The 13,730-nt window shown below is 31.1% G+C and overlaps 1 protein-coding gene across 4 annotated transcripts in view; it reads right to left on the bottom strand.

Moving 5' to 3' along the window:
• Nucleotides 1-7,040: 7,040 nt before the first annotated feature.
• The window catches only part of LOC143051783 (uncharacterized), a 62,708-nt gene continuing 56,018 nt past the window's right edge, over nt 7,041-13,730 (bottom strand). For all 4 annotated transcript variants that reach the window (XM_076224712.1, XM_076224714.1, XM_076224713.1 and 1 more), the window contains 2 exons: nt 12,320-12,379; nt 7,041-11,087 (listed from right to left, as the gene is read on the bottom strand). In XM_076224712.1, the coding sequence (XP_076080827.1) occupies nt 9,536-11,087; nt 12,320-12,379 (1,612 nt within the window). In that variant the 3' untranslated portion in view covers nt 7,041-9,535. The remainder of the gene's footprint in view (nt 11,088-12,319; nt 12,380-13,730) is intronic.

Raw genomic sequence — 13,730 nt, 5'->3', positions numbered from 1 at the left:
AGATAATTACATTTTTTTTTTATGATCTGTGCACGTGAATGCATTAATTATATATTTTTAAATGATATGTGAAGACGATCGTTAATGCATTAATTATAGATTAGAACAACTATAGTTGCATACTGCTTTTTCGTCGTCTGATAGCTTCTTCAGTGGAGTTCATTGTAATTGTAGTTGTGGCAGGCGACTTGGTTGCTGTTGTTATATGTTTTGTAGTTGTCATAGTCGTATTAGGTAGCGCCAAAGAGTTGACAATGCCGTAAACTGTAAAACAACGAAATAAAACATAATGTAGAAAGTCGTTATAATTAATTAATTAATTAATTTCATTTTCATATTTTATTTATTGAAATACCTCTAATTAATAATTTCATGTCTGGATAACTTTCAAAGAGTCTCAAATGCAATCGTAGCATCTTAAAAGTTTCAGTTCAATTATTATGTGTTCGAGTTTAGTTTGAAACTTTATAATGTCGTGGTATTGTTTGAACAGGCTACGGAATTGTCTTATACTTTGGTTCATTTCGATACTGTTGATATATGTAAAAAAAAACGTTACCCGCTTCCATTCTCTATCCTAAACTGTTAACTATTTAAAACTTATAAAATAATGTTAACCTTTTATAATCTCTTTAATGACGCATGCACGTATTAAACGTGTTCTTTTCAATTTTTACACCACTGGGTCGATACCTCGGCTGGTGGACTATCAGTCCCCGAGGGTATCATCAGCTCAGTTGTCAGTACTTCGGTACTGACATGCTTAACAACAAACTTTTCTAAAATGTCCGTTTATAAATTTTGAAATTATAAAGAAACTAAGGTTTCAACTCCCTAAGGCAAAGTTGACCTCAGACGAATTCGGCTGTTTGTTTTAGGTATTTCTGTCATATAGCTCTTCAACTGTTTCGGTACTTATACATCCCTCGGATTTCAAGTATTTGACTTTGAGCGTTTCTGATGAAGGTAAATCCAGAAAAGCGCTTCGGACACATGAAAGTATTAAACGTGTTGTTTTCAATTTTCTTTTTATTTAATACATAAATAAACAAAAATATCAAGTTTAGAACAAGTCCAATTAATTTAATCATTTGTGTAGCGTTTTTCACATCGATGATTATTTTTCATTAAAATAAAAAAAAATCAGTAGCAAATTGGTTAAAAGTCATATGATTTGTATCAAATAATGTGAATTCAACAATAATAGTGGGGGGAAACACAGGGTTTTTTTTACAGAAATAAATCAAAAAAGTACTCACCAGTTAATAGCACTGTTATTAATTGGATAAAGGTCTTCACATGGTCCATTATGTTCCCTTTTGTATCGCGGCTAACATTTACTTGGTTTAACAAGGCGGCATTGTGTTTTTTCTGAAGCTGGTATGGTAATGTGGCTTTTTATATTCCTTTTTCAAGTTGGTAATTTTGGGGGAAATTACATTAAAGAGGATGTATGCCAAATTTCATCAGAATATTAATAGAATTCTTAGAATTCCATACTATATTTAACGAATTTCTTGTTGGCACAATTAGATACTTCCTGTTCTAATAATTAGAACAACCGTCAATCCACAATGACCTTTTGAGGCGGACGAACCTTAAGGTGAATAAACTTATCATAGATACCAGGATTGAAATTTTATATTAACGTGTCAGACGCGCGTCTACAAAAGACTCATCAGTGACAGTCGAATCAAAACATGTTACCAATGCCAAATAAAGTAACGACCATTTGATATTCTGGTAATTGTCGCCTTTTGCCTGTACAGGCATATTCATTTAGAGCGGAAATCAACAATTATTTTCCATATCCAAAGCACTAGGGAAAAAAAGAAAATAACAAAAATACCAAACTCGAAGGAAAATTCTAAATGGAAATTACCTAAGCAAATGTCAAAATCAAAATCTAAAACACATATATTATGCATATGGATAACAACTGTCATATTCTTGACTTGGTAAAGGCATTTTCTTATGTAAAAATTGTTTGATTATTTCTGGTTTTATAGCTTTGATTATTTCTGGTTTTATAGCTAGCTAAACCTTTCACTTGTATGACAGTCCCATGAAATTCCATTTTACTGACAAAGGTGTGTGAACAAAGTGACATAATAGGTAAAAATGCCAAAAACTAGGGATACAGTAGTCAACCAATATATAAAACGTTGAAAAGTGGTTGAATATCAAACACAAAATGAAATGAGGATATTTAAATAACGATCAAAACTAAAATTTATAAATGCAAAATAGAAATGGACACTATTGAACTTTGTTTACAATAGTACTGTTCTAAGAAGCCATCATGCTGTACCTCTTTAACTTGTCGAGCTAAAGCGAGTGTCATAAATTGATATATTTAATTTCAGTATGACCATTCATTACGAAACAAAGCAAATAATATATCAATACTACTATTTAACAACGTGTTACATTTTGCACAATATAAATATACAATGAGCAATTTAACACAAGACAAAGGATATATCAGATGGAATAGACAATTCTATATTCTTTGTCATTTTATTACGCATCTTAATCGTGCATTATAAATAAATAATGATGATTTAATCTTGAGACATTCTTTCGAGTGGAATGTTGGCTAGTGTGATAAAACATAACTGCCATGTAATGCAAAATAATAAAACAGTACACTGATATTTTGTATGGATTTTGTCCTTTTGAATAATAGACAAAATCACGCGTGTTATGGGGTGATAAATTTAAAATAAATGCAACATTCAAGTTGCGCGTGATTTCAATGATATCGTTACAAGACAGAAGATGAATATTTATGTTTTGGGCTTTTTATAGTGCCATTTGATGAGGGATTTCCGTTGTGAATTTCACATGGAGTTCGGTATTTTTGTTATTTTACTTTTTTAAAACAAAACAAATTAACAACACCACAATACTTGTAAGTTCATTTTTTAGCATGACAATACAATGTATAGAACTTTTGCTTCTTTTGTAGTTTTGTAGGGGACGAAAAAGTTTTGATCATGCAATGCACATTTTGTTTGAAAGTTTTGAACAACAGAGCAGTTTTATGTATGACTAAATGTTAAAACCTGTCATTTGAGAGTTTTAATAATCAATAGATTAATCCAAATTCACAACAACATAGAACTTTACAATTATTTTTTATTTCTCAAAATGTTTGCATGGTGTTATTTCAAAAACATGGTTTGGAACTAAAATCTGGTTTTAGCATTCGGCCACATTTAAATAAACCTGGATCATGATACATTTAGCTTTTTAATTACTTTGACTGACAAAACACTGAATATTCCATAACATTGGGTTTCGCAATGTGTCCACACGTCACACATGAATATCTTCTTTTTCATATGTTCAAATATTCAAAGTGCATAATCATTATTAGTTTAAGCTTTACTGAATCAGATATGTCCATGACGGGTGATGCATCTATTACAGGAGTCGCTTATAGATGATGTTCTCTCACTAAATAATTTAAAAAATTGGTGACTATGTTGAACGCATCTATCCCATCGAACTAGAGATAACGGATACAACAGATACAGTTAAGTCGGCTCATATCTTGACTTACATCTATAAATTGACAATAAGTGTCGGTTGAAAGCAAAACTTTACGACAAAATGATTTCAGCTTTCCAAATGTGAACTTTCCATTTCTAAGTAGCAACATTCCAGCAGCACCTGCGTACGGGGTTTATATCTCCCAATTGATACGATATTCCCGTGCTTGTATGTCCTATCATGATTTTCTTGAAAGAGGGTTGCTGCTCACAAGGAAATAAACTCATCATAGATACCAGGACTAATTTTTTATATACGCCGACGCGCGTTTCGTCTACAAAAGACTCATCAGTGACGCTCGAATCCAGCTATCAAACCAAGAGTTCCTAATGGTGAAGTTGAAATCATCCCTTCGTAAATTTTACGGACGCCATCACGAATTGGTTGACCGTTATGGAATAACCGTTTCACAGTTGATATCGGATATGTTCCCTACGTCGTAACTACAATCTTCTTCCCTTTCATGAGTGGGACCTACCGAATTAGACTATTTACCGGGTTTGTAAAAACATGAACATCTCGACGGGTGCCACATGTGGAGCAGGATCTGCTTACCCTTCCGGAGTAACTTAGATCAGCCCCAGTTTTTGCTTGGGTTCGTATTGCGTATTCTTTAGTTTTCTATATTGTGTAATTTGTACTATTGTTTGTCTGTTTGTCTTTTCATTTTTAGCCATGGCGTTGTCAGTTTATTTAGTCGATTTATGAGTTTGACTGTCCCTCTTGTATCTTTTGCTCCTCTTGAAGAACCTGCATATATATCTTAAACCAAATATATAATTACCCTTTTACTCAAAATAAGTGACCAACAACACCTATTATCAGATTTCATTCCATTATTGGAAGAAACAGTATTTGTTTGAAAGCAAACTTAAGACGATTGATTGATTGATTGTTGTTTGCTTTATGTCGCATTAGCACAGAAAGGCTATATCGCGGCGAGAGCAAATTCGAGTATTATAACAATTTAAGGTATATTTTTAAAATCAGACAAAAGGTCTTTCAATAAACTAAAATTCTAGACTAAAGCAAATTGATTATTTACAAATAAAAATCAACACTAAGGTAATGTGATAAAAAATTAAAATCGTTTTAGATATAACAATATGTTTTATATTTTATAATACATTCCAATTTCTTTTAAGAATGAAACAATATTTGTAAATGGAACATTATTAAATAAATCATACATATAATTGACATTGAAATGCTTCTTACGAATATCAGCAAAGTCAATACAATTAATTAAAACATGTTTAATAGTATATTTGCAGTTGCAAGGTACACATTGTGGTTCACTTCATTTTTTTTTTTAAAGATATGGAAAGACGAAAATGCACGATAATCATCACGGGATCCTGGCTCACCATTACATGCTGAGAGGAGCACATGCTATTGGGCATAATGATACGACGGTACACATTTGAAATCACCAGATTCGCGTTTAGACAAATAATGCCTCTCCAATGATGCACGAGGACAATAAATTGGAAACTTCAAAACAAATATTGAAGAACGGATTTGGCAGATACAGAGTTTAAGGTGTCTGTGTAGATTTACTTGCCTCTTTAATAATTGCCAATGTCCAACATTATATTATTTATGACCAATATTTGTTTACTTGATCTAGTCTCGCTAATTTTTAGTTTCTGTATTTCCTTTAATTTGAAGGACAATAATTCTTGAAGGGGTCATCCATTTTTTTGGTCATATTGGCATTGAAGAATGAATTGGTACGGCTAAAAACGTTTGTTGTTTAGTTACTAAATACCAATCGTATCTATCAAATCTATCGTAGAATATTATTCATGAGAAGAAAAAAATATCTAGTGTTTATGATAACTTATATTATGCTGTTTATAATTTCTCTCCATCTACTCCAGTTTTTTTTTCTCAGAACGTGAAAAAAAAACATAAAAATATATAAAGCCTAGCTGATCAGACTTTTCTCCTACTCATTAAGGACGTGTACTTAGGGGAGAAGCAAATACCAATTATATAGTCTCAAGTATTGACCACGGTTTTTGTTGAACTTCAGTCTTTCTGTTGTCTCGTTATTTTCCTCTTATAGTTGATGTGTTTCCTTCAGTTTTAGTAAGTAACCAGATTTGTTTTCTTTCAATCGATTTCTGTCTTCCGAACAGCGGTATACTACTGTTGCCTTTATTTCAAACATATGCTAGCACACTACCAAAGGACCAACGACGGGACTAACATAAAAAAGAAAGTTATATTGTCAACAAGGCCTCAGGAAGCATGATTTTTTTAAACACCAACAGGTTTATTTGGTTCACTTTATTTAGCTAAAACTTTGGATATTTTTTTGTGCTGTGTTTTGTGGACAGCTGTTTTGGGATTTTCTTATTTTCTTTTTCTTCCTATGTCAGCACAAAGATTATGAATTAAGTCAGCTCTAGATTGGCTAGTGCTACTAGTTATCCTGCCAAAACCAGGTGGTACTATGCAAGTTCTTTGGCTTTCTCTACCAATAAAAACTTACCACCCTAATACAGCCAAGTATGCCGAAAATTGACCATGTTATAAAATTCATGCATCCATAGCTATTTTCTTGATTTTAGAAACGCTTCAAGCCTAATATTTGAAAGCCAAGGATGTATAAGAGATGAAAACACAGAAATTAATCAACCAGACTACATGCACTGCCAACTTTGAATCTTAATTTTCTGGCAAATATCTTTCTTGCACAAGATATTTGCGTTTCATATTGCTGTTTTAAATTCTTTTATCGACATACTACAATGATACCCAAAATATCAAATAAAGCTAGATGCCAGATCGACAAATAACAGTAGATTGTAGGTCTTGACAGAACTCCTCTCAATCATATATGCTTACCAAGGAGAGATTGACTATTGTTTGATAAACTGATCAGTGGCAATTATCTCACCTGTAATAGAGGATAATCATCAAATCAATTGTACTGTAACAATCAACACTGCCACATTCTGTATGTTCATGTTCCAAGTCAGTAGCCTGTAACTCAGTGGTTGTTGTTTAGTTGCAGTGTAACATATCCGTTCATTATTTTGTACACAGCTACATGAACTAAGGCTGTTAGTTCTCTCCTTTGAATTACTTTACATTTATCATTACAGAGCATTTAAACAAAACACGTCTGGTATATTAAATCATAAGCCTGGTACCTTTTATAACTGATTATGGCTGTTTATATGGTATGGGCTTCGTTCTCTCTTGAAGGCTGTAATGTGACCTACAGTTGTAAATTTCTATAAAATTTGGTCTTTTGTTGAGAATTGTCTCATTAGCAATCATACCGCATCTTCTTATTTTTATATTGGTAAAAAATTAATAATTCCAGATTTACTGCTGGTTCTTGAAAAAAATAACAATGATTAATAATATCGTCATAATAGCTGTGATAATTATGAAAATCTTAATATCTGCATTCAAAAATCAGATTTACTGCCTGTTCTTGAACAAATGTTAAAAAATAAATACCATTTTATTAATATTTTTTATTTTTCTCTCATAAATATTTTGAGGTATAAATATTTACAAATAAATATTATAAATTAAAAACATAAAAATATATTTGATTCACAAATAAAAACACTTTAACATGTAATAAAACAAAAAACAAAGAAAATTACAGATCTTTAAAAGTAAAATGCCGCTCTAACTCTAAGCTTATGGAATATCATTAAAATTTTTATGGATTTTTTTTCATTTTAAGATAAAAACAAATCAATTAACAATTAAAATGAAAAGATGAAATGTTCTGTTTTTGAAATTTGTAGAAGAAAAAAGGAAAAAGGAAATTTTAAATCTTAATAATTTGAAGAAAAAAAATCATTTGCTGAAACAATGATATCAAGAATAATGTTCACAGAAAATGGAAAGGGAAGTAATAAATATTTTAAGAGCAACAGATGTAATTCTCTCCCCTTGATTATTTAAAAACTTCAAAGCAATTCATGAATATTCAATACCTACTATTTGAAAAGTTAAATAAGATTGAGATAGTTACATCTGTGACATATGCATAAAACAAGTGCATGTATAAATGTTCGAATAACGAGTGAATGAGATTAGTATCCTATTTAACATGAATGATCTGCGAAAACGAAATGAAGCTACCAAAGTCAATAGGACTCTAGTGTTGTTCTTCCTTGTCTGTCGTGCAAATGATGATTGATATGAAATTGTACTTGAATTCAAGTTTACAAGATTTTCTAATTTGCTTTTATAAAAAAATCTTGACTTTAAAACATATTTAATTCTAAAATGTTCTTCCAAGATGAATGACCTGTTTTAACACTTTTCTCTTTTACTAAAATACAAAGAATTGGAATCGCTTTTAGTGGTGGTCTTTCAAAAGAAGATTGTTTTCAGAAAGTTATTATTTTAATGGGAATTGAACTTTTTGTATGTGTGTTAAGACCTTAAATGTGATAACTTTCAATTATGTATTGAACACAGCACCCTTAACTATCCTTTACATGACTTTGGTAGCAATATAAATGACCATTATGTTATGAGGTGATTTTTTTAGATATTTGATCTACTTTCACTTTTCTTAATTTTCAATAACAAAATATATACCATACACAAATGCCAAAATCTGAGATTTCAAACATGGAATTGTAATAAAAGAAAGTAGAGAAAGAAAAACAAAATTACAAATGAAATAAACCATGTAAACCCTATGTTTTCAAGAGAAATATCAATAGTGCTAAATTTCTAGAGAGAATAATATCTTAATCCAAAAAATCTAAATCTAAACCATTTAATATAAAGATGAGCTGAATTTATGATGAAATTATGTAATGATTAGCATGTGATCTGTATCTGACATAAATGAAAATAAAAATATAACGGACGGATAAAACTATTAACATTACATGATCCTAAAGTCAATATAAAATATGTCCATTTAAATGCATAATTTTACAATCTGCAATATCTACAACAATTTGTTTGTCCTAATTCATTTTCAAAACTGCAAATTGCCTGAAACTTCTTTTGTAAAAGCAAAAAGTGTTTTCAAGAAATAATATTGTCAGGGATTAAACTTTTGGCATAAAATTTTATTGAATTTCATTTTATTTCCTGTAAAGAGACCTCACCTGAAACTGATATTTAGAAACCTTTCAAAAAAGTGTTGAATTCATTCTTGGCTAGGAGACTGTTTTTTTCATTTTTCTTATTAGCATTACATTGAATGTAAAAAAGAGCTGTTAAAAATCTTTACAACATTTGAATAATTTCAATTCCTCAAAATTTCTTGAACTTTGAACTGAAAAAAAAATGGATGATGATTGACAAAAAACACTGTTTTGGACACAAGAAGGTTTAGCTGTTTCAAATTTTTTTTTACAAAATTTTGAATAGATTTATAGACTGAACATTAGTTGTAGATAAAACAGAAGTTTTTATAACTATATCAATATATTTGTACTGGCATAACACAATAATAAGCAATCTTTCAAAACATTAGCAGCATCTACAGTTCCATGGAAGCCTCATATTTAATAAACAGACTGGTTCAAACAAGAGTTATCCTTCTTAGTTTAGTCACACAAGAGAGACAATAACCCTTTCTTTACATAATTTTATGTTTTTATCACAGATATTTGTTAACTTGGACCCACAATTTCATTGACTGTTAAAAAGTTCTCAAATTTAATTTCACAATAAAACATTTACACTTAATTTATTTTTACAAATGTAATCAAACCATCTGTAGCTTTCCTGAGTTTAAATTTTCTTTTTCATCTTTTTAACAAAAGAGGTTGTGAAAAAATAATCAAATTGTGAATTTTTCGTTAAAATGTTGACATTATTTCAGTAAATTCTTAAATCAAATTTCACATTTCTAAATAAAACTTATCTTAATATTTCTTTTCTTTAAATAAAATTTTACCTAAATCATAAAATGTCAGTGGCTATGGTTTTCAAATATGTGGTCCAAATTCAAACGTCATCAACAATAGAACTAAACAACACCAGAAAATTGTTCTACTAGGTTCCTAACTGGTTTTGTCTTCGTTCCACCATGATATCTGTTGAAATCTCTATTGACTCTTTCCTGGCTGGACATATTTTCCTCTCTTTCTAAACTCAATGGCGCAATCTTTCTCCGCAGCCTTGGGGTTCCCATTGGGGATTCTCCGGCATCATGGGCTAATTTTTCAGGGGACGGATTAAATTTTCTTGGTGACCTTTCCAGACCAAGATGATGGAGACCAATGTCTACACTCAAAGCCTTTTGATTTCTGAAGGCAGTATTGTTTATTGGATAAGCTCTCAAGTCTTCTTGGGATATGCTGCTATTTTTAGCTGGTGAGGTAGAGACAGGGGTTTTCCCAAGGGCATCTCTCAAGGACGTGTATTTATAACTACCAAGGCCAGATTCTCTCAATGAAAATGGCTGTTCGAATCCAAAACCTAACTCTGGTTGTGAACGAGCCTTGAACAGTGAACTTTGTTGGTGACTTATTGATGGAGTTGTGTCCCTTGGTGATAAATAATCACGAGGAGTACGGTTTGATGTAAATACAGGCTGAACTTCTGGTGATGACTTTTTACTTGTCTGATTTGGACGGGGATCAAGTGCGGAGAATTTTTCTTCTGCATCATTCTGTGCTTCCAATGAAGACAAGTATTCTCTTGAAGCAGGGTCACCTGAATGAATGGAATCAAAATGCTGAAGGTCATTTGTACGTGAACTATGTTTTGATAGATTTTTACTTAAATCTTTTGTAGGGGTGAAATGTACATTTTTGGAACTTTTTCTAGCTGTGGAACTCGGTTCATGTCTTGATGACTTCCTTTCATGTCGATCTACTCTTGACGGATCTTCATGTCGACTTCTTCTTGATGACCCACTTGTTGACCTCTTTTCATTATTCTCATTCATAACATATAAATTTTCCTTTCCTTCATTTCTTCGTGAAGAACTACTATATACGTTTTCCTTCCCTTCATTTCTGCGTGAAGAACTATTATATACAGTTTCCTTCCCTTCACTTCTTTGCGAAGAACTACTAACAGGTCGATCATAATCGCTTTCACTTCTTCGTGAAGAACTACTTGTGGGTCTATGTTCATAACTTTCTTTGTCCGTATCACTTTCTACAATACCACTTCTAGACAGTTTCTCCTGGACGCTGTACAACACATCTCTAGGTGACGACTGACTAGTTAGCTCCCTTGGGGACTTTCTTCCAAGATTTGTCTCCCTTTGGTTTCTTTCTCGCACTGTAATATTAGCTTCAGCTGGGGAATGGTCACCAGATTTAATATTGGATAAAATGTTAGGTTTGAATTTGAAGCCGTTTTCTTTCTCTTCATCAATGTTTATGTCGGAAACCCTGTAACCTGACCCAACAGGAAAACGCTCACATGATCCTGCTATTGAAGAAGATCTAGGGGTCGGGGTATTTGTTCTTGAAATCTCTTCTCTAGGAGTATGTGACCTTGAACTGTTGACTGATATCATTTCCAGAGCTTGCTCTATGTCTGACAGCTTAGATTCAATGTTTGCACTGAAAGTAAACAAAAACAAATTAATATATTGCGAAACAAAAAACACAAATTTTAGCAAAACATAAGCAGATTAACATGCAATAAACATTTTGTTAAAACAAATATAGTGTTATAACAATGTAATTTTTGTTTAATCCATATGTAAATTCTAATATCAGATGTGTATTTTATACAGAATGCTGTCCAATCTATAGAGTTGATATAATTATTGAGGTTATCCACATTCATTACACATTCTCACAGTTACCACATGGATTGGACAACTGTAGTGTATATAAATGACTTCAAACGAATATTTTTTAACATACTATGTATGGTTTACTTTTGCAAATTGTGACTGGAAAGTTGTCTCATTGGCACTCTTCTTATACATGTATCTATGTACACTGTTGAAGTATTTTATTTAGAAAGTATCTTGAAAATAATATCTTACACATTTATTTTATTTTAAAATTTATTTCTTATTCATAAATAAAGAACAAGAAAAAATATCAAACATTGTTAAAACCGCATTAGAAAAGGTGTTTTTCTCTACAGTTTTCAAATCCTTTCAATATCTGTATAAGCAGTGAAGAAGTGAAATATTACTATCCTAGAAATAAACACTGAAATACTGAGAAAAAAGTGAAAAAATACTGTGATTACAACTAAAGCTGACAGCAACCCAAAAACTAAACTGAAAATAAAGGGGGGGTTCTGTTACATTTGCGCACACAGGTTCTGGTAAAAAAAATCTGTAAAGCAGGCATATATAACCATGTATTGTCAAAACTTTTTTTTTAATATTTTTTTTTTCTTTCAAATATTTTTTAACCAGTTGAGATAATTGTTATACATTGTAATACTTACAGCAAAATTTGGCAATTTCAAACAAGTTAGGAAAATTGTGTTCAGTTTTCAGATGGCCAAGAAATAGGTCAAACTGACAACTTTTAGTTAATCATTTTTTTTTGTTTTTTTTTAAATCCTACTTTATTGAATGCCAGAGATAATATCAATTCAAAAATATTCTTGTGTAAAGATTTTCACCCAAGGCATCACATTGCATTGCACAAAAATCAGTTGGAATTTATTCTTAATCAGTAAAGAATCTCTGAATATTGCTATCAGTACTTATTTTTTTTTTTTTTATCATAATTCATGGTTATATATGCAAGGTGAAAGGTAAAAAGGGGAGTGGCAAATCAAATCAAAATAATGAGTGACACGACACACAGGCTGTCAATTATACCGGTACTCTTCCACTGTAATGTATTTAGTTTTGCCATCCTCTGATATTCCATTTAATAAACTGTAAAGGTCATATAAAATGTTAATCATGTGTACGGAATACTATCAAGTTTATCATGATTATGTTCACTGAATACTATCAAGTTTATCATGATTATGTTCATCGAATACTATCAAGTTTATCATGATTATGTTCATCGAATACTATTAACTTTCTGATGATTAAGTTCACTGAATACTGAACGTTTTTCATGACCATGTTAACTGAATACATGCACTTCCAAATTTTTTATGATTATGTTCATTGAATACTATCAAGTTTATCATGATCATATACATCACATGGCATCAAGTTATCATGATAATATCATACATTAAATGGCATCATGATTATGTACATTAAATGCTGTCACATACATGTAAATTACAATATAAAGTGCTATATAATGCTTTACAAAGCAACAATGGTAAATCAACTGTATTTTTTTTTTATTATGCATATTTTTTTTATCAGTTCTTTGTTAGGTTTAGACTAATATAATATCTTTTTTTACTTTGACTTGTGGCTATTGAAAGGTTGCCTGATGTTGCAGATATATGTTAATAGTTGAAGACCCCATCAGGAACTATTCATGAATTTGTTGCTGGTTTGCTGTCTCTTTGATATTTACCCCTTCTATTGACAAATGTTAACTTTGGAAAGGTCGATCACACAAGGTAAAATCAATACAGAAAGGATTTACCTTTGTAAGGAATGTTTGATTGGTATTAAAATTACAAACTTAGAACTAATTTTATTGTAATGACTGGATTGGACTGTAATATAATGGTTGAAATTAATGAAATCTTATGGTTAAACTAATGAAATAAAATGATTAAATTAATGTAATTTAATGGATAAATTAATGCAATGCACTTGTTAAATGAATATGTATGAGTGACAAATTAATGTTTGAGGACAATCCAAGGCTGTACATCGAGGAGGAATGGATAAGAGGTACACAATGTTTACCCCTTCCAAAAACCTTCTAATCCAGAGACACATTAAACGCACTGTTTCTGATTAATAAATGATAAAAAAAATATTGTAATGAATTACATATATATAATAATCTACAATGTGCTATTGTATGATGCAAATATAGAATACCAGGTCATACGAATTCCAACTAGAAATGAGCTGACAGTATTTTTTGAAAATAGTTTTTCTATGAAATATATAGCAAAATTTGTAGGTTACAAATACTTATTGCATAAGGTATTGAACTACTAATTCCTGCCCGGACAGATTGAACATTGACGAAATAATTACCTTTTTAGGGACGACATCAAAAGTTTGATGTAGGATAAAAAACTAAACTCACATAGTTTTTTCATTGACCCCCCTACCCCCTGCCTAACTTAATTTGGGA

Source organism: Mytilus galloprovincialis, chromosome 11 (genome assembly GCF_965363235.1).
Source record: "Mytilus galloprovincialis chromosome 11, xbMytGall1.hap1.1, whole genome shotgun sequence".
Taxonomy (NCBI): domain Eukaryota; kingdom Metazoa; phylum Mollusca; class Bivalvia; order Mytilida; family Mytilidae; genus Mytilus; species Mytilus galloprovincialis.
Note: the sequence above shows the minus strand (reverse complement) of the source record. Positions and strands in the feature narration are given on the sequence as shown.